Source organism: Lissotriton vulgaris, chromosome 9 (genome assembly GCF_964263255.1).
Source record: "Lissotriton vulgaris chromosome 9, aLisVul1.2, whole genome shotgun sequence".
In the NCBI taxonomy this organism is placed as follows: Eukaryota; Metazoa; Chordata; class Amphibia; order Caudata; family Salamandridae; genus Lissotriton; species Lissotriton vulgaris.
Window position 1 is genome coordinate 717,592,870 of NC_141697.1, and position 22,262 is coordinate 717,615,131.

Genomic DNA, 22,262 nt, shown 5'->3' on the forward strand with positions numbered 1-22,262 from the left:
ATATCCTTACATTGGAACAGTAAGCGGAAACCTACAGTAAAAAATTGGTTGGAGGACTTGGCCTATTGTAGAGACACTTTAGTCACGTAGGAGGAAGAGTTGCCTATGGGATCCCGCCCCAGAGACTTCTGGGAACCATTACAACAGTACCTGGTGTCAGTGGCCACTGTCAATGACGCGTGCTGAGCGCTCAACTGCCACAAGATGTTTGCCACTCTGGGATACTATTGGCGGGGCGATGAGGGAGGGAGAATGTTGTGACACAGTGCTTTGAGTTTTGTAAGGGGTTCTTACTTTGTTGTTAGCATCATCCTCTCTAGTTTATGGGGGGTTTGGTTGAAAATACTGAAAATGTAAGACTGACCTGGCGTATATACTATGCGGATGCATTGTTCATAAAGACCGAGACTACACTGATACCGTGCGAGCGCCGCCGGACCCATGGTTGTCGGCTGATGGGCTGTGTATGACTAAGTCTCTGATTCGATCATGCGTGCTAAGCATAGCCGGCCTTTTCAGGTTGTAGGCGATATTGATTGTATTATTATTGTGACAATGTGCAATAAATGTCTTACCCAAAAAAAAAAAAAAAAAAAAAAAAAAAAATGATGAGCCAAAGCAGGAGGAAAAATACACCTAGACCGAACCAGAACTCTAGCCAAGGGGAAATTAGGTAGATTTCCTTCAGTTGATGAAAGAGTTCCATTGCTTTTTCTTTAAAAGACTTTTTAGTTTCTGGCATAACTTCGGGGTCATTTTGATCTTCAGAGAAGTTGTCGAAGTTGATGAAATAACCAGATGCAGTTCTGTCAATTGATGGGATTGTTCTTTCAATCTGTCTCTCGGTAGCACTTTCTGATGCCACATCATTGTAGACTGGTGTTGTTTCTTGACGAACTGTTTCAATCTGTGTTTCAAGAGGCACGAGTTCCATGGCATTATTGCATAGTCCTTCATTGTGCACTGCAGGCTGATCGAATGTGATTAGTCTTTCAGTTTGAACCTCTTGGATTGTTGCAAGTTTGGGTATTCTGTTATTTCTTGGGAGTCCACTGGGCCTACTGTTGATTATAGGCCACATGCTTGTGGTTTTACCAGATCGATGGACACGACTCTGTTCTCCTTTTTACCAGCAAGGGGCGGTAGCACAACTGATCTTGTTCCGGTGACTGCCAAGACAGGTACTGCTTTTCTGTAAGAAGGCCCAAATTCCTTCTTCACCGCGATCTTTTCTCTCACTAGATCCCCAATCTTTGGAATCCAGACAGGCCTTGCTGGGGCTGTTGCGGGTGGTGCCTCGTCAGTGGTACTTGGCTGTTGCTTTAACTTTATGTTGCTTAAGGATTTTCTTGTTTCATTCAGTTCCTGTAAAACAGCCAAACGGTCTTTTACATCAAAGTGCGTTGTTTCTTCTTGTACCACTGACATCTGACTATCGAGGTCCTGAACTCGCATTCTAATTCCGAACAATAGTTCGTATGGGCTGAAACCTTTTAGAGAATTTCTTGGCATGTTGTTAAGACTAGTCTGGACACTTATTAAATGTTTGACCCACCCAGCGCCTGAACCTAATACCTTCGCTGTTATAGATTGCTTTATGTCACGGTTTTTTCTTTCTACCACACTATTCCCTTCGGGGTGCGACGGACAAGAATACCGCAACCCAATTCCCATGCTGGCCATGGCCTCCTTATAGGCTCGAGAGCTGAAAGCAGGACCCTGGTCAGAATGGAACTTGGTAATTGCGTATGTGCCGATATTGACTCGCAAATCTTTTATAACCGTTCTAGCGTCAGCCGAGCGCTGGAGGCCTCATTTTTTAAGTGCTTTTCGTCTTAACTGTTAATAGGACGCAGGATGGGGTGTAGGCAGCGTTACGCTCTTTCTGACTGGTAGCCGGTAGCAAGGTTCGCTACTGCGATCCCTATTACAGTTCTCACAGTTGTTTGCATATATTTGGTGTTCTACACTCATTCCCGGCCACCAGAAAACTGATTGTAATTCAGTCAGTGATTCCTTGATCTTTCTGTGCCTAAGACCCAAACCCATATGTGCGTCTGCTATTAAAAATATTCTCCTGTTCGTGTTTGGAATTACTCTATCCCCCACTCCAGGGATTCGAGCAAAAGGAACGGAGTTTGCATCGATGATGTATGCATAATTGAGTGGATAGTTTACGGGTAGTGCTGCACAGTCGCCTTTTACGGTCGTTTTTACTGCCAGCATAGTTTCCCCGTCTATGTACTTATCTGTACGCTTTTTTGTGGCTACGGAAGCCGGTTTAGTTGCTTCCGCGGTGGCTGTATTAGCCAATGAATTCCCTGCAACGTGAACGCCATCACGTTGAAGACTCTGTGCGTGAATCACGTGAGTCTTTTGTAGTTCTTTGTGTAAAAGAGCTACCTCGTTCCAGAGCTTTTTATGCTTTATTGTGGCACCTGTGTCATCTTTGTAGTCGTTTTCGATCCAACTCTGCAGTTTGTTATTGTAAGAATTGACGCAAAAATGAGAATCGCACACTATAAGTGTGGGGAATTCGCGTTCTGCATTTTCGAGCGCCATCTTTAAACGTCTGATTTCAGTTCTTTGAGCCGAACAGTACTTTACTGATTCAGTTTTTGTTATTTTCGGTTTGATTTTACCGCACAGCCAACGACATTTTATGATCGCACATGCTGCATCGTAGGATTTTCTCTCTACGTTGAAATGCTGTACAAAGCTATCTGTATAGATTATACAGGCGTATTGTGGGAGAGGCAGAATCTCGATTGGCAGAGGATATTCTTCTTCATATTCTAAATCATTCAGTTCTTTGTATTGCGGGGCGAAATAGTATTTCACGTCTTCCGCTCCTAGAGAATCTATGCACTGTATCCATTTTGGATCCAGTGACACTGTAGGCAGGTTTACTGGGCTGAATAGCGCTTCGAAGGCGGATTCCGCTGTAAGGATATTAATCCGTTTGCCGTGTGCTAGTTCTCGTTCATTTGCTAATGCGATTTGCACTGCGTTCACAGTTCTTTCTGTGCGACTGAATGTTTTTTCTGCTTGTGTGTACAAGTGAGATTTAATTGAAATTGGTACCTTTTCTCCCTCATTAGAGGTTAGGTACGTGAATCCGCATCTTCCTGGGATGACTCGGATTACAAGATCGATCGTGTTATCACGTGTATCTAATTTTGTTTTTGCTAACATGTCTGTTTGCAGTGATCTCAAAATGTCTGTGTGTTTTTGAGTCCAACTGATTTGTTTTAAATCAGGTTTTATTAGTTCGTAGAGAGGTTTAACCCTCTCTGCGTAATTTAGAATGTAAGTTCTTCCGAAATTCAGAAAACCTAGAATGGATTGTAAATTCTTCAGCGTTTTTGGAGCTTGGAGTACAGCGCACTTCTCTAAGAAGTTGTCCGCTAGGCTTTTCCCTTCACTTGATAATTCGTACCCTAAAAATAGTACTGTCAGATGGGCAATTCGGGACTTTTTAAAGTTGAATTTGTAACCCTCTGCTGCGAACCCAAGTATAATGGTGTTCACTCTTTTCAAGTGAGTATCCAAGTCATCGTCTGTGACATAAATATCATCTACGTAAGACAATGCTTCATCATCATAGATTTGTAGTCACTCTGTTACCCTAGCTGAGAATAGTCCTGGGCTGTTCTTGAACCCCTGTGGGAGTCAACAGAATTTTTTCTGTGACCCAAATGCAGAGAAAGCGGTCAAATATCTGCTTTCTGGTGCAATGTTTTGACAAAAGAAGCCATTAGAAATGTCTAATGTCGTTTTGTATTTTTTCCTAACTATGTTATTCATTAGGGCTGCACTATGCGAGTTTTGTACTGCAAAAGTTTTGCAACATGTATTAAGGTGTCTGTAGTCCAAAACTAGACGATATGAATTGTCTGGCTTGGAGACAGGAAACAAAGGATTGTTCATTTGAGAGGTGCATGTTTCAATCACCCCCTGGTACTCAAGTTGATCTAAGATCTCCCTGACCTGTTTTTTAGCTTCTTGCTTTATGGGATACTGCCGTTGGGCAGTTGGTTCACTTTTTAGTTGGATTTTGTGAGGCGGTGAATCCTCATCCCATCCTACATGATTTTTATATAATGCAGGTGCCTGGGCCACTGCCCATTTCCTTGCATATGTATATTTTTTGTGGATCGGTATGTGATTCGAGAAGGCAGGCATAATCACTTCTTCGCCACGAGGGCACTCCCTGACAAACTCCGGGGGCCAATCTTTTTCAGCTAACAGAATATCATAGCCTTTTGAGAGCTTATCCCAAAATAGACCCTTAATTTTCCTAGTCTTATCACCCTCTATACGCAATGTTATTTCGTATATTTTATGGGGCTCGCTAAGTTTGGCGTCGGCAGTTTCAACCTGAATGTATTCATTCGTGTCCACTGTCTCCAGATGACTCATCAAGATCTTGCGCGCTATACTGATTTCTGCTGCACTGTCCAACATTGTCAATGCCCACTCCCCGTTTTTCAACTGTGTCCTCAGTATTCTCGGCATGGTTGATTACTCTAATACTGGCTACCTTCTTTTTCTGAAATTGAGATTTCTTATTTTGAGCAGGTTCCTTGTCTTTGGACTTGGTGTGCTCTCCTGGGTCTGACCGTCCTCTTCTTTCCGAATTCTGTGGAGAAGATCGAGAGGGACGTGTATCAATACTTTGATATCTATCAGGTTTTTTTAGATTATCCCTATTTCTAAGGTTATATCTTTTCTCAGAGGGCTCCCTCTGGGGAGACTGGCGTTCTCGAGTCGGAGTTCTTTCCCTCCGTCGAGGAGACCTTCCTCTGGACTGGAAAAAAATTTCCTTGGGAGTGGATTGTTTATTTCCATCCCAGCTCTTTTTAGGAGTGTTTAAATTATTTTTAATAAATAATTTTTCAGGATTTTCGAGCAGTTGGGGCTTAACTGGTTTTCCACCCAAGCTGTCTCTACCTAATTCTTCATAGCACTTTTCTATGATTTTTGCAAGCTCAACAGGATCTTTTATATCTGTTTCCTTCAACTTCTGGCGGATCGCCACAGATGCTGCTTCTCCCTTTACGTTGGCTAATAATATAGCCGTGACCTGCTTGAAGTCTTTCAGTAATTTCATACCTAGATTTAAAGCGGGCTCTGGACCGAATTCATTTTGAATCTGTTTTAGCACTTCTGGTATTACCGCCATAGACGGAACACCGTGTGTTTTTGTGTAAATGGAAGCAAAGACTGTACCCCAAGTGTCACAGTCCTCCACGTGTGGTGCGATTCCCATAGGAAGGCAGATGGTCAAGATTCTGTGTTTCTCAATAGGGGTAGTATCAGGAAATACTGCCTCTATTTGAGTGATTTTCTGGGCTAACCAGAAAGGAATTTGTTCCCGTTTTACGGGTGTTTTACCAAGACATGACTGTATGTTCTGTGGTGTAATTTTATTTGTGTTCCCCTGATGAGGGGTCAGCTGTGGTATATTAACAGCTGGCTCGACTGTTGCAGTCTGCATTACATATTGGACTAATTGCCTATGTATTTTTATTAATGTGTTTAGCTGTGCTAACAGCTCTTCTCTAGACATTTTTGCAATGTCAGGATGTGGTGTGTAGCTGGCTAGAACCGGCCACGTGGCTCCTGGTCTACCTAGTGGACCGAGCCTGGTAATGTGATCATTGTGTTTTAGGGCGCCATTAAACCAGAGCAGGTGCTCTTGAAATTTAAGTGGAATTTCAATCTCCTCGAAAGGAGCGTACTCTTCCGGAGGTTTCTCTATTTTGTAATAGTGAAACTCTTTTGTTATAGCGTTTACCGCTGGAAAGTTTATCCATGAATAGAATACCTCTGTCTGCCGATATTCGTGAGCCTCTATCACGAAAATTACTGTATCACCTTGAGGTGTCAGTCCGTTTACTATAAGTTTTGAAGTTATAGATTTTCTTAAATGTGCCGGGATGATTATTGCATCCGGGTCTGTGTATTCGGGACCTTGCTGAGTCGCATCTGCTGCGGCCCCAGTGGTTCCGTTTTCTGGCATTGTAAAAATGCGAGGTTTGCAGAGTAGGTCTCCAAGGAGACAAAGATTAGGTGCACAATATTTTGGAACACTGTATCCTTCAACGTTGAATAAACCAGAGCTTTACATAGGAATCTCTTCCTACTAAGGTCGGGCGGATTTTAACCTTTCACCCACTCCAGACGTCTATTGGAGTATTTACGGGAGAAAGGGGTGTGAAATATGCACGACTGAGTTACTCTACAAGTCTTGCGTTAGTTTATCGCCTTACCAAACGTTTGGGCGCCATGTAGTGTAGTTCCTAGTTTCCCACTAGGCCCTGCGCATTGGAATAACATAAACAGTAGTATCGACGTGGAACTGCGGATATTCCAGGCCTCCACTGACTATGCTAAACTTAATTGGGTTGTGTTACCAACTAGCTCAGAGGTCACTGGAAACTTTCTTCTCTGCATAGGAAGTGATCAGCTTCCTTGGCACAGACAAGAAGGGATTCAGCTTTCCAACAACCGTGCAACATGACAACTTTGCTCCTCAGATCAAGAGTCAATCTCTAGGGTTGTGTGAAACAATAGACATGTATTTCACTCAGTCAGTCTAGTGCAGTTTACTTTCACGAGTTGTAGAGAATAGAGAGACGGGCGTTTGTCAATAAAGGGTTAACATTTATTGAACAGTCTTTCTTCTCGTACAAGAGAAATGTATTGCCACAATTGCAATAATTGTTATTATAAAACGTACGTACAGTAAGATAAGTATTGCGAAATAGAACTGTAAAAGCATTGATATGGTTTCTTAGCCATACAATGGTTTAAAAGTAATAAAACATATATACAGTCATATATACATTAGGCTAACATACTCAACTGGTGCTTCTAACTAAGCCTACCCCAGTGTGCCTGACCTAAGCCTAACACGTGAAAGGGGAGTAAGTAAGTAGCTTTAAGTTAAGTTGGTTTTGCCAAGGTTTGTTTCAAGAATTCTCGTCTAAGGGTTTAGTCAACACCATACCTCTGAATAGAATGATGGAGGATTGGTATCTCCTTCAGGGGTCTCTCTCGATATCCCAGTCACCCGCGAGGGTAAACCGGAAGCGCCGGGACTGGATTTCTCTGCACGAGAAATGCAGCGGCTTCTCTTCAGCGCGTCGAGGAAGGAGGGGGGACAGCGTCCGCGGGCAGCTGGAATCTGCTGGATGTCTTCGCAGAGGGACGTCTGTTCAGCTCCTTAAGCGTACTGCACCATAGTTCGCGCTGTAGCGGCGATAATGGTAATCAGCAGCTTCACCACCACAGGATAGCAGGCTGCAGCGACAGAGTGCTAGATTTACCAACACAGGGTCATGCAGGCAGCTGGCATCAGCAACAGTAGCTTGCAGCTCACATTGCTTAAGGCAACGTTGGTAATATTTATACCTGACAGGTGCCGGGTTTGAAGCAAGTTTGCTGGACATAAGACGTCAATTAAAGATGTCACTAGGAAGTGACAGTTATCAGTTGCTCATTAGAGTTCCATTACTAATCAAAACATAGCAAGCGGGGATTTCCAGGTTTGCTAAGTTTTTATCTTGTTGAAGAACTCGGAGTGTTATCTAGGAATATCAGATAGTGACTGCTGCTCTGTCATTGCACTAATTGGTCGCAAAGGAAGTAGCAGAGAGTCATGCTGGAATGTGGCTCTGTTCGTGTGAGGCCAGAGATGACTTTTCAGAAAATCGCACTTGAACGGTTATGCCAATATAGGGAATAAATGGATTTATAGCCAAATAGGGGCATAAGGTCACAGTATCGATCAGGAACCTAGATAAACACGCAACAACATCTTCACACCATGTTTCCAGAGGCTTCATCAGCCTGTCCCCGCTGTCACGAGATTGAGGCAGGGTTCTTCCCATTGGTCTGGACCCGCCGGGGACTGGCTCCATACTGGGCCAACGTACTGCAAGTTATTGGTCAGGCCACAGATAGACACCTTAATTGCTCTCTGCTGCTGTGTTTACAAGGTCTCCAGGCTTGAAGTGCGACCCAGAAGACAACAGACAGGTTTATGGATTTGGCGCTCGTACTTGCCCGGCTGCAATGGACGATGAGCTGGAAATCCTCTATTGGGGGCCTGGGTAAATGGGGGAAAAAATTGGCTAACTTGGCAGATTGTGAAAGGGAGGTGCTTCAGCGGGAAGAGACCAGGGGAGTAGGTAGGGTCCCAATTTTGCCTTCTTGGGATGCAATAGTGGTGGCGTGCCCAAGATTGGATGCTCGGGCAGTTCTTGCCTGAGGTGGTGGACTCTGTGGTGCCCTCACTGGAAGCAGGTGTAACGCTGCAATTCCCTGCCCCTACTGTCAATGTTCAAGTGGGGGAGGACCCTGCAGAGTGAATTGTATTTCCTTTTTTGCGGCAGGTCTGGGTGTTGCGTGTGGCAGAGGTCCGCTGTGGGTTGTTCTGGGCTTATGTCCTCAATTTCACACCTTGAACCGGGGCAACACCAAGAGCTGCTGTGTCAGCTTTAACTTGATGCTCCGAGTTTGTACTTTCTGTATCCTTTCTCTCATTATGTTTCCACCCATGTTTGGCACATAAGTTGGTAACTATTACCCTGACCGCACCCACCTGCCTTTCTCTTCTTTGTTTATGTAAAATGATTACTTGTAAACTGTAGAAATAAAAAGAGGAGGACAGCTGCTGGATGCACTGCATGCATTACTTCACTAGAAGAGGTATGGGTTTGGAAGTCGCTTAACCTATTTTAACCATCTTTTAGTTCACCCCATTGTATGGATTGTATGTCTCCATGCTCAGGTTCTGCTACTCAGTGACCATCCACCTGCACAGAAGGCTGCATCTATGATGAATTGCGTTTTTCTTAAAATAAGACGTGTAACGCCAACAGGTTCTCTTTCTGTTCGGGCCCATCTATAGGTGGTGCATGCAAGTAGGGCACCCTCTATATACTGTTCCCCCTTCATCATATCAGCCAACTACTCGTGGAAAACTGTGCATTCAGAGTTTGACTTCTCTGATGGGCCAGCTCTGAACAAGTTCTGTTACTGTAAATGGAATCATTTACAGGGAATAAAGGTGTCCTATCCAACAGGAAAACAGAAAAATTAAGACAAAATAATCATGCCTGTGATATGGAAATCCTACTATAGTGCCATTTAATCTGTACATAAACATCGCTCACCGTTCACCTTCTCCACACCAGTGGGTGTTGATGCTGCAGTTGTTTCGAGTGTCTCGGCACCAGCATTATGGAGTACAAGGCACTCTGTTGGCTCTTTTCCATCTGAGATAGGGGAGATGCTCTTGAATGTGTTACCCAAACACTCGTCACCGGCTGCAGGTCCGAGGACAGGAGCCGCCTGCCCTTCCTGAGATTTTTCATCTGCACGAGGCTTCTCTGGCCTATTGCCACCGGAGCGGCCCGAGGTGGCCAGTTTGTCATCTCCTACTGTCGATGGAGTCCCATCACCTGCTTCATATGAGGCGGGGTTATTCTGAGTGTCCCCGGGCTCTATCCCAATTTGAAGGTCACAGGTGGCCCCTGTCTTTAGATTCTTCTGGAGTTTCAAGTTTGGGGTCTCTCCCTGTCTGTCCCATTGTTCTTCCTGCTCCGAACATGCTGCACAGAAATAAGTAGAGAAAAGACAAGTCAAAGGAATACACTTAATGACTCAGTAGCATTAGCTCCGTTTAAAACACACGAGAAGGGTAAATCACCTAAACTGGACATTGTGGGGCATATTAACAAGCAATAGCGATAATTATCGCTATGCATGGTTAGCGGCTAAAATTATATCGCCGCGCTCCGACGATTTTTACCGCTGAGATACCTTGATATTATCAAGGTTTATCTCAAAAGCAGTAAAAATCCTGCGAAATGCATGAATATCGCTGAAAAATCAGCGATATTCATGCATTATCGTGACAATGCTCTTAGCCATGTTATCCACCTTCCATTGGATAACATGGCTAAGAACTGCTCTGTATTCTAATCAAAAGAGGGGAAGTGGAAAACGGATCCATTCATTTTCCAGGTAGATATAGGCTAATCAAAAGGGAAAGGATCACTTGTCCTGCTCAACCTTGAGTGTACAGGACTGGCAAAGGGTGTCCCAGTAAAATGACCCTCATGCACGTGATGGGTAAGGTGGGTTCAGAGCGGTATATCTTGGTTCTCCGCTTTTATATCACGTGTGTGCATAATCATAAGGTCTAGTTTCGTTATGCAGCCTCCACCCGGAGGTATTGTACCCAAGGTTGGTGCAGTAGTGAGCCAGAGATAAAAATTGTTAAAAAACCAAAAACTCAGCAAAAGGAAATTTTATTCAGTCTGGTTTGTGGTCTGGTAAACTCTGTAGTAGTGCAGCTTGTTGACTTGATAATGAGTAATAGTTGCACTTAGAGTCATGAAATTAGAAAAAAAGGGGGGGGGGGAAGTGACTAAAAATAGGTCGACATGTTTCTGCCTTGACTGCCTGGGTTCTAGGACTTACGGGCATTCATCAGGACCAATAGTGAGTAGAGTGAAGGATTAAATAATTAAAGTGCTCGAAAGTGTGAAAAGGAAAAAGGTTATTGACCTGTTCCTATGTTTGGAGGTCTTATGGTACCTCGCGCAATAATTATGCACACTCCCTTCGGTGGTAGAGCTCTTAGAATGGGCTATTGCGCCCGTTCCTCAGCTTCCCTGTGTACGCGCTGTGCTGCTCTTACCCCCCCCCCCCTTTTTTTCTAATTTCATGACTCTAAGTGCAACTATTACTCATTATCAAGTCAACAAGCTGCACTACTACAGAGTTTACCAGACCACAAACCAGACTGAATAAAATTTCCTTTTGCTGAGTTTTTGGTTTTTTAACAATTTTAATCTCTGGCTCACTACTGCACCAACCTTGGGTACAATACCTCCGGGTGGAGGCTGCATAACGAAACTAGACCTTATGATTATGCACACACGTGATATAAAAGCGGAGAACCAAGATATACTGCTCTGAACCCACCTTACCCATCACGTGCATGAGGGTCTTTTTACTGGGACACCCTTTGCCAGTCCTGTACACTCAAGGTTGAGCAGGACAAGTGATCCTTTCCCTTTTGATTAGCCTCTAAGAACTGCTCTGGCCAGGCGTTAACTTTTGGAGATATTCGGGCTTAGCGCGAATATTTCCAAAAGTAAGGCTTTGTTGATAATTGGAGATAGCGATATGAGCGACTGTTTCCAGTCGCTAACATCTTGGCAGGCCCACTTTGCATGTCATTAGCGATAAATATCGCTGACATGCAAAGTGGGCCCCAAGATGATCGCTATCTCATACTAGCTGTCGCTAACTGGTGTTAGCGACAGCTAGGTAATAGGGCAATAAAATTATCGCCGCTTTAGCGGGAAAAAGTCCCGCTAAGGCGGCGATAATGGCACTTGGTAATATGCCCCTGTGTTTTCTGAAAAAGAGCAGAAATAGCAACTGTTACTGAAAATCAACCTTTCTGCAATACTGCCAACAACGGAATGGAATGTACAATGGATCCTGCATGCGTTTAGTAAGCATGCCTTTAGCACGCCATCCTCAGAACGAACGCGTCATTAGTACGCATTCATGCAGCACACAAGTCATTATAACGACTTGCCTTAGAGGGGCGCTGGACATTGGAATAACAATAACGACTTTCCTTAGAGGGGCGCTGGACTTTGGAATAACAAGTCGTTATAACGACTTACCTTAGAGGGGCGCTGGACTTTGGAATAACAAGTCGTTATAACGACTTGCCTTAGAGGGGCGCTGGACTTTTGAATAACAAGTCGTTATAACGACTTACCTTAGAGGGGCGCTGGACTTTGGAATAGGATCATTCACTATTTCAACTCCAGTCTGCGCAACAGTAGGGAAAGTGTTGGACTGTAAATCCAACACCATTCCACCAATGTGCTCCCTCTAAAGCAAGTCGTTGTAATGACTTGTGTGCAGAACAAATGCATGCTAACGACATGTTTGTTCTATTGCAGACGTTGTGAAAGCACAGCATGATTCTGGCTTCGTCCTAAAGGACGTTTTCCTCAAAAAAGCAAAGAAACCACTATGGTGACATGAGTTTTCTCAAATACCACTGGTGAAAGGCAGAATTAATCTACAGGAAAAGTGCAGGGGCACGGGAGAGGCATCCTTCTGCAAGAACCCTGTATAGCATGATGGAAAGTGACTGGATAATTGCAAAGAAGAAATAAAATAAAAAAAGTTAAATATCTTAAAAGAGTGACCCAAACTTGGCTCAACTGCAAAGTTTCATCTCGCTAGCACGTTTGATTTCATTTGTAGAAAATGATTGTTTTGTTGATTGGGTCAGGAGATGTCCGAATCATAGCCAGCACACTGTACGCAGACCATTTTAAGAATAGGCATTGGCTACATTTGGTCTTGGCAAGCCTGCGCTTTTTAAAATGTATTTCTATTTTTTTTACAAATAGGCCTTAAACGAACAATGTATTAAAATGTATAAATACCACCTTCTCCTCTAGTCTTGCATATTTTTGCAAAGAAAATTAGTCAAAAATGACCCTTTTAAAAAAATGAATTGAAAACATTTAAATGGAAGCAGAATGAACGTCGAGATTGATCTACCAACCCATGCACAGAAGAGGGCAACTTTACAGGCAAATGTGCACTTTTGCATGAGTAAAAATGCCACCTCTCACAAAAAAAATAGCAATTTCTTCAAGTGGGCTGATCTGTTGTCCCACGCTGAGTGAATGGACGCAAAATGTGAATGACACTTGAACCGACCGATGAATGCAGAGAGCATGCAGTTAAGTATGTGTCTAAGCCAGACCTAGAAAGGGGAGTGAGATGAGGATTGATCACTCATTCACCTACTAGCTCTGAATCCTTTACAGCTTTCACTGGTGACACTGAGGAGGAATAAGGTATGCTTCTTTGCTGGAGACAACAATATGTTTCATGGACTAATAAAGAGGTAGTATAAAACGAAGTGTACATTGGAAAAGCTATTTGGAAGATGTCCTCTTGGATCAAAGGGCTACACAGTAAAAAAAAGTCAGGGCATAGTTATCCTGAAGAGCGGTTAGGGCCCTTCGTATGCATTCAAGGTCTCATCTTATCTGGAAACTAAGAATATCCTACATCAGGTACAGACCGGTTTCTGTTCAGGCAGCAGCACTGAAACATCCCTGCTAGTAGGTTCCCACAGAAGGGCTAAAAACCATCTTAGATCAGGGTGAGACCGCATCTCTGATTCTTTTGGATCTGAGTGCGGCATTTGGTATTTTTTCACACCAGGTGCAATTCTCAAGGTTAACAGAAATCGGAATCTCCGGATCTGCACTTGCATGGCTAAATTCTTTGTTGCTTTAAAGAACCTTTCAAGTCTGTGTTGAAACAACTTTGTCCAGCACCTAGGGGCATATGTATCAAACGATTTTTCATTCGCTAATGGTGCGTTTCACAAAAATACAGCGTTTGAGAATGAAAAATCACTCAATGCAATGTATGACCTGTTTTCTAATCGCGAAATTAAGGAATCGCAAAATTTGCGATTCCTTAATTTTACGTAAGCATTTAAGGAATCGCAAATTGCGATTCCTTAAATGCTATGTATCAAGCACCCAAGTTGTGTGATTTCTCATTAAGAAATCGCAAATGACCACCAACTTCAAGTTGGTGGTAATTTGCTATTTCTTTCACAAATGCACTTTTTTGCATTTGTTAAGGTGCCATGTGGCGCAGATACATGCCCTTAGGGCATGTATGGGCGCCATATGCGCACACATGTTTATTTCAGGCGTGCATCAGGGTGTCCTTATGACACCCTTGCACCCTTGAAATTATTCTCAATTTGCGATTCTCAAATGGCGAATCGCAAATTGATAATGACTTCACATTCATTCCTATGGGCCTCCAGTCCCATAGGAATGAATAGGAAAGTATTCCTTAATTGCAATTTTGCAATTTGCGAATCGCAATTAAGGAAAACTAAGAAATCGCTAAAAAATTGCGATTTTCTACATACATCCCTTTTTGCAATTCTCAAATAGCTATTCTCAACAAAATCGCTATTTTAGAATAGCAAACAGGGATTTTCATACATATGCCCCCTATTCTCTTAAAAATTGGGCCCTTCAAGAGTCCTCACTGAGCCCAACACTGTTCAATTTGTATATCATCGCATTGACAGAAATCATAAACAGCCATGGTTTATCCTCAATATCTTATGCTGTTAACACTCAGAGTGTTATCTCCCACTCCCACCAAACAGAAAAACCTCAACTCCCTTAAACATGTCAAGCAGCCTTAAACTTAACTGGGAGAAAATTGAGTGTTGGACATAGGAATCAACCCCTCTAGATGGATGGAACTGAACTGGCCTGAATTCCTTGTAAACGTCCAATTCCAAAACAGAAGTCAAAATTCTTGGTTTCTGGCTTGATGACAAAATTACAATGACAACTCCAGCCAAAAAAACCCTAGCGGCAACCTGTTCGGCACGCTAAGAACCTTGAGGAAACTGCTCAGATGGTTGGTTACCTGACTCGTCGCGTAAGATAGTAGTACAAGGTTTGGTCATTTCCAGACTAGACTACAGGAATTCTTGGTACTTGGGCAGCCCAAAGCCCGTTATAAAAAGACTTCAAGTCATCCAGAATGCCACAGCACACATCCTACTGAAAACGCCCAAATGTCACTCTGCCACCACTGCCCTGCAATCCTTCATTGGTTGCCAGTGCTTAAAAGGGTACACTTTCAGGTACTGTACATGCCCATAAAGCGATGCAAAAAGGGGTCCTAAATTGATAAGAATTTGACCGAACACAAGAATGCTGCGATCTAACCAGTAGCGGCTCCTGAAGGGAGTGCTGCCGGGCTCTGACGCAGGGCGGGATAGGGGCAGGGTGGGGAGTAGTAAACTCCGGATTATGGCCTAACGGAGGTAAGTATACACATAAATAAATAAAACTAATTTCATTGCGTGCGCTGCATCGCATTTGGTGATGCAGCGTGCGCAATAAAATGTGTTTTATTTATTTATTTATTTATTTGTATACTTACCTCCGTTAGGCCATATTCTGGAGTTTACTACCCCCCACCCTACCCCTCCCCCACCCTGCATCACCGCCCGGCAGCACTCCCTCCAGGAGCCACTACTGGATCTAAGACTCAGCAACTGAAGGTATTACCCAGGATAATGAGGACCAGGAGTGAAGAAAGATCCTTCGCTTTCCTGGTACCAAAAACTCTGGAACGGACTCCCTCAGAACCTAAGGTAAACCAAATCAGAACTAGCATTTAGGAAACTTTTAAAAACATTCCTTTTCTAACTCACAACCAATCTGCATGATACCTGGTTGTTATAGGGCTGGGAGGCCCTTCTTGGTAGCCCTGAGCTTATGAAATCCATGAGAATAGAATAGAAGAGAATAGAATTAACCAGGATGAGATCACATGGATTGGACAAATAGTCTGCCAAGATGGTGCAGTTAACCACAGAGCTGTTGTATATGCATAATAAAAGCTGTCAGCGAACTGAAGATATGTTGCCACTGAGTGTGCCACTGGTGAGGTCTGTGAATTGAGAACCAGGCAAGGCCATAGAAAGCCAAACACAACAGTGCATGCTTTGAAGCCCAAGTCCTGCAAAGAGAGGTTGAAGATTTTATACATGTGTGAACTGGAGGAAATTGGTGGGGCTCCGGCATATAAGAGAAACATTTTAAATCCTACAGAGGCAACAAAAAGACAGATGGAGGGATAGTTTTCAAGGAAGAACACTTCAGGTCTACAGATGAGACTGTAGAGAGGATGGGCTCAGAAATAACTCTGGGGTCTCTTTTTTCACACAAAGACATTTACATTTCTTGCAGTAGAGTGGGCGATTCATAAGCAGGAAATTATTTCGAAAAGGCTATGATAAAGGGTTGATATTGGGGAAAAATAGTGGCGGTCTTTGATCAGGTGTTCGCACTTACCATACCAGATGTAAATAATTATCTTTCCATAACCAACATTTGCAACTATATAATGTATGGATGCATTATTGATTCTAAGCTTCAGACTTAGGTATGTACAGTGCCCATTGCTAAGTCCCTCCTTACTTCTCACTGGATTAAAAAGGCTGCGTCCTACAAGTGCTAGAAAAGATACCTCAAGGTTGGTTCTCTAAGTTTTAGTAGACATGCTAATTAGTTTAAATCATCGCAGAGGCATGGCGACAGTCGTAAGAAAGATAGAGGTATTATTTAATTAAAATGTATGACTAGTGATTGTGATGTAGGCTGCTGTAGGGTGGAGTAAATTTCTTATACATTGGAGGAAGTAGAAAGATTCTGATTGACACTGTGGTACAAAGAAAAATGATGATGTTCAGGTAGGTACCGGCAGTGGAATTCTGATGATAACAAGCATCGCAGTTAAGCAGGAAGAATATTCAGGCTGGTGTTTCTAGTGACGCTGCACAGCCCTGCCTCAGAAGTACTGCATTTCAACTGTAGATTACGTTAAAAAAAGGTCAACACTCACCTGTACCTATCAAAACACTGCTTGTGCATTCTCGTGAATCTGGATCCTCCCAAATTGTCCATCCCTGTCTTGAAGAAGCAGCTATCACCACCAGATTCATAACAATACCACCTACTCCAACTCCCATGGAGAGGTGAGGTCTGTGCGGTGGATGTGTATTGACAAAGCGCCCCAGGGCATTAAGGGTGACTGAGAAGCACAGAGACGACAAAAGCACAGTTGAGGTCAGGGTCCAGAGATGAGGCAGTCGATTCCAGCTGAAGGTGAGCCAGGCAGGGCAAGGCCTACCAACCGCTATCCTGAGGACAACTGGCATTGCCAACGAGAGGCAAACAGAAAGAGTATGGAAGGAGTCAACAAGCGTAGTCAGGGAATCACACATACGGCTTAAGATGACTTCTATCACCAGAAAACAAAGTGTTAACGTCAGTAGAGCCCATTGTTTGCTCCCGATTTCATAGAGAGGCATTCTGCAAAAAAGGGAAGGACAAATAGTCATACTGCGATATTATTAAGCCAATGTTATAGAATGACATAGATTTGACAGTTTTTTTCATAAAATGTAGGATACTTTTATCTTCATGGTCTCTTCGGTACTACTAGTTTTATTATGCCTGTCATTAATAAGCAAAAGGATATGGTACAACTGCTTCATAAACTATTACAAATCATGGATACTATTTTGCAGGCATGCAGCCACTTCTTGTCCTTAGATCAGTTGATCATGTTTTAATTTCAGCTAATTTTCCATCTTTTTTGACATGCCTGGCCAGTGATGAGGGCAGTGATGGAGCAAGGTTGCACACATAAAGTGACATGCTTGTATTTAGCCCTCTCGAAAATAATATTAATGTACTAACTAACATTTTTCGTTATATTAATATTACATTACACAACATATTTAGTATCTAGGGGAAGCTTGACAATGTGCTTTTACTAACCATAATCTGCTTGCATTAAAATGGCTGCTGCTATTCGGTATTTTCTACTGCGCATGCGTCTGTCACACTCACGTGCACGACGTGTTATTTCGCTTGGTGGGAAAACTTTTGCTTCAGCGCACTAGAACTAAGATGGCTGTTTTGTGTCCTAACGTGTAAGAAGCTTGCATCACTGCTTTTGCTAAGCTGTTTGTTCTGCTTAACCTTTAATGCAATAGTTAAAATAAAACAATGGGAATAGAATAGAGATAAATGGTATTCAGTGCATTCATTTATTCCTATGTCTCTAAAACTGTTTCTCTTCCATTTTTGCATGTATTGCATTTGGGCCTGAACTGTACTTCTGAACTCCATCTTTGGAGGAACTGCGCCTGCGCAAAGAAACTCAAGCCACTGAAGCCAATGGCATTGAACCAGTGCCACAATCTGACATGGACTGAGAAACTATGGGAAAAGTGACCTCCTCACCCTCCCAAAGGAAGCTGAATTGATTAATTTGTTAAAACATTGTATGTTATTGTTACATTCACTGCCGGGTGGAATAAAAGTACATGGGAAGATAAAGCCATGGGAAGGAACATTTTAATACATGATTGACAAGTTACCTCATATTAATATGGTGTGATGACTTCTTCTCTTCTTCTGACCAATAAAATTGTGGGATTCACACATTTGCAACATTGGGGGGTGGTACACTGACCTGAAAAATAGTATAACTAGGGTAGGTTTAGTTAGTTAGATTGTCTGACTTGTCTGAATAGCTGACCTATCACTGACCCAACGCACTCAATAGGTGATCAAGAGCAGTGGTGCTGGCGGAGCACTCTGTCAGAAGATTCGATAACCCAACCGGGGTTCTGAAAAGGAGTTCAATGACCCAATCGGGGTTTGGTTGTTAGCTGCAGAGAGGGGTGTGACGCTGGCGTTGCACTTTAGCTGTGGGTGCCGGTCCTAGCCGGTGGTGGTCCTGTCCTGATTCAATTTGGTTTGTAACCAGTTCTGAGTCTGATCTGTACCTGTTCTTCCTCGCTGGCACCTGCACTTTGGGATTCTTATCCTTTGTCTCAGCCCGTGGCCAGGGTTGGTCTTCACACCATTCTAGGTAACTATAAAGTGTGGTTTTGTCATTGTACTGTTCCCCTTCTCTACCCACCCTTTGTCTAATTCTTAACGATATTGCTTTCCAAAGTATTGCATATGTTGTTTCAAACTTCATTATTCAAAATAGAACTAGAAATTATTGATTTCATGGTTTCAAACATTTAAAGTTTTACTTAGATAAAAGAACTTAAACCTTTCCCGAGTTTTTGGTTATTTATAAAATGCTAAATGTTATTTTACTACCTATTTTGTTGCTAACTCCCTTGATACTCTAAGACTTTTGGTATCGGTGACTTGGATTGGTAAGTCAAATGGTAAAGATTCCGAATGGTAACATTTTAAAATTGATTGAGTGTAAGTTTACCTGTTTAAATATATGCTTAGCTTTATGGACCCAGGGGAGTATGTTGAGCAGGTGAGCTTGCTCTCTATCAATATGTATGTGTTATTTATAGAAGACCATATCTGTTTTAGGAATAAAGGCGTGAAGGTTTATCTTAGCTATTGAACGAGATCTGATACATTTTCAGCCAATTTCACAAGTTCTCACAATAAAGCTAGCTGAAAGAAGAAAGATTGTAGATTACCAGACTTCTTAGTCAAACAGATCAGCGGAAGAAGAAGAAGCATCCTAATAGTATTGCCAGCCGCGGTTGGTAGTGGGAGTACCGGCCGGGCGGTGACGTGGGGAGGGGGAGGGGCAGGGTGGGGGGTAGTAATGTATGGATTACGGAGTTTAACAGGTAAGTAAACATAAATAAATAAAACAAATTTTGTTGCGCGCACTGCATCGCATTTGGTGATGCAGTGCACCCAACGAAATTCGTTTTATTTATGTATATGTTTACTTGCCTGTTAAACTCTGTAATCCATACATTACTACCCCCCACCCTGCAGCCCCCACTCCCACGTCACCGCCCGGCCAGTACTCCCACTACCGGCCGCGGCTGAGTATTGCCGGTAAATAGCCCTGATAGGCATAGCGAAAACCATCAATACTGCCTTAGGTCTGGTAAGTTCAGAATTGTAAGGTTTGCAGAAATAGCTAATACTTTGTAGTGTTCACCTAGCACTCATTGATCTTGCTCTGGATATGACAGTGTCTCTCCTACTTAAGTGAAAAAAAAGTCGAGGACCAAGAGCAGATGCTAATCCAACCCGAACGTTAAGGCCTGTGTGACATCCAGGGCTAGATGTATTATTTATTTCGTTGCCCTAGCGTCACATATTGTGTTGCAAAGGCAATAAAATACTTACTCAGATTTACCAAGCAACGCAAGGCCACCTTGCATAGTCCTGTGTTGCTTGGTAAATCTGGAGTAAACAAGGCAGCGCAAGCCACTGCCTTGCATTACTCTGCCCTGGGAAGGTGTTCCATGGGTTGAGCGTGGGTGTTCCGTTCCCACGCATCCACCCATTGATTTTTAGCGCATTCCCAGATTTACTGCGGCTGGTAAACCTGGGAATGTATCAAATAGCTTTGCCTTCCCAGGGGAGGACCACCAATGGGAAATTTAATTATTTCTCCTTGTTGTTTCCCACACCACACTTAGAAAGAGGAAACAGCCACTAAGGATTGGTTGTTTGCGAGAAAGATGTCCCTTCCTGCACAAAAACAATCTGCCTGCAACACAGTCACCCATGCACCATGGCACAAGGATGCCTGCATTGACGCAGATTGTGCACAATCGCAAGCATAGAGCAGAAATGTGCCATATATTGGTAATATTACTCATTCCTCCCTCTCCCTTTCACGCAGTGCAGCACAGCTAGTTGTCTTTCTGCAGTGTATTGCCTGAAATAATGATCAATCTGGCATCGGTTTGTAATGGATCTGAGGGATAATGAAGTTAGTTGATGAATTCTAGAATGTAAATGTAATGTGTATGTATGTAAATGTATAGGCATTTATATAGCGCACTACTTACCCGTAGGGTCCCAAGGCGCTTCGACCGCTGCCAAACCCTTCCTGGCTTCCCTGAGAGATGGTCCCTTAATGGGTATCTCCAGGGTGAGACCAGGCATCCCCGGCGGTCTGGTGGGGCCGTTAGTGAAGATGAGGCAAGCTAATGCCCAGAGTTGCCGAGTGTGATCGCTGATCAGAGTGGGCACCGAGGCGAGAGAATTATCGAGTCCGCTGACCCTGGTCCAGAAACCTGCCGCGCCGGGAATCGAACCCTGGTCCCGGGCCGTCGACTGCTCTCGGGTCTGCCGCCTCTAACCAGTGAGCCACACTACTTCACTAATGCACTGATTTTGAAATATTAAGCCCTTGGGAATAAATGAAAAGTGCCTGAAGGCCACGAAGACAGTATTGATTCTAAAAACAAGAATGTGTGAAGCTCTTTAGGTAGCTTTGCTGACAAAACAGCAATAAAGAAGGCAGTCTTGCAGGATCAAAAGTAAAGGGAGGTTATAAGAAGCAACCTGCTTCATGGGCTGGAGAGAGTAGAGAAGAGCAAAGAAACAATTACAGATTCAAATCCACGACCCATACTCTAGGGTGCTATAGAGGCCCTCTCACTTACAGGTAGAGCCCCCCACCCCTCCACTGGAGAACATCTGCCAGACTCAAGATGATGGAAATGCAGAAGTTTCAATATTGTTAGAGATCTTGACCGCTCTCGGTACGATTGACAACGCCATTCTATTCTGTAGACAGAGATCAGACTGCAACAGGGCCTGGTATTGGTCTGATTTCAATTTCAATCTTGTTTGTCCAAAGTTCTCAAACATTTTGGGGCATATTACCAAGCAATAGCGATAATTATCGCTATTGCTTGGTTAGAGACAAAAATGTACCGCTGAGCTGCGGCGATTTTTATCGCAGATAAACCTTGGTATTACCAAGGTTTATCGCAAATGCGATTAAAATCGGCTGCAATGCATGAATATCGCTGAAAAGTCAGCGATATTCATGCATTACCGAGCTAATGCTCTTAGCCATGTTATCCACCTCCCATTGGATAACATGGCTAAGAACTGCTCTGGGCAGGCGTTAGCTTTTGGAGATATTCACGCTTAGCGCGAATATCTCCAAAAGTTGGTAATAGGAGATAGCGATGTTAAACGACTGTTTCCAGTCGCTAACATCTTGGCACGCCCACTTTGCATGTCATTAGTGATAAATATCACTGACATGCAAAGTGGGGCCCAAGATGGTCGCTATCTCCTACTAGCTGTCGCTAACTGGTGTTAGCGGCAGCTAGGTAATAGGGAGATAATTTTATCTCCGCTTTCTTGGCTTTTAAAGCCAAAAAAGCGGAGATAAACCCCCTTGATAATATGCCCCTATGTCTTGCACCCTAATTCTCAGAGAAGACTACCATCTACTGTGGATAACCCAGTGCCCTTCTTTGTCTTCACTCGTTTTTAATATGTACAATCACCCACTTTAACAGTTTATAAGATCATTTGGGATTAGGCACTATCACAGTTCTTCCCAAACTTTTTAGACCTATGAGCCAATTTGTAAAACAACAAATTTCGCCAACCACCTAGCTTTAATGGACATGAGGTGGACAAGATTTTAATGAAACTAATACATTGTGTTGTAGCACACAGACAGCACATTTCCCATTAAAATGGCCACTAAATTTTCACAGACATGCCGTTTTACTGAGAAAACTATACCGTACATAATTCATAACGTGTGAACATCAGGTTTCGGTTAATATTTATCATTTGGGCATC

General features: G+C 43.2%; 1 protein-coding gene across 1 annotated transcript in view; it reads right to left on the bottom strand.

Moving 5' to 3' along the window:
* The window catches only part of LOC147692162 (proton-coupled zinc antiporter SLC30A1-like), a 63,839-nt gene extending 46,843 nt beyond the window's left edge, over positions 1-16,996 (bottom strand). The window contains exons 1-2 of the mRNA XM_086936750.1: positions 16,528-16,996; positions 9,186-9,623 (exon numbers count right to left, since the gene is read on the bottom strand). Coding sequence (XP_086792876.1) covers positions 9,186-9,623; positions 16,528-16,996 — 907 coding nt within the window. The remainder of the gene's footprint in view (positions 1-9,185; positions 9,624-16,527) is intronic.
* Between the last annotated feature and the right edge of the window lie 5,266 nt (positions 16,997-22,262).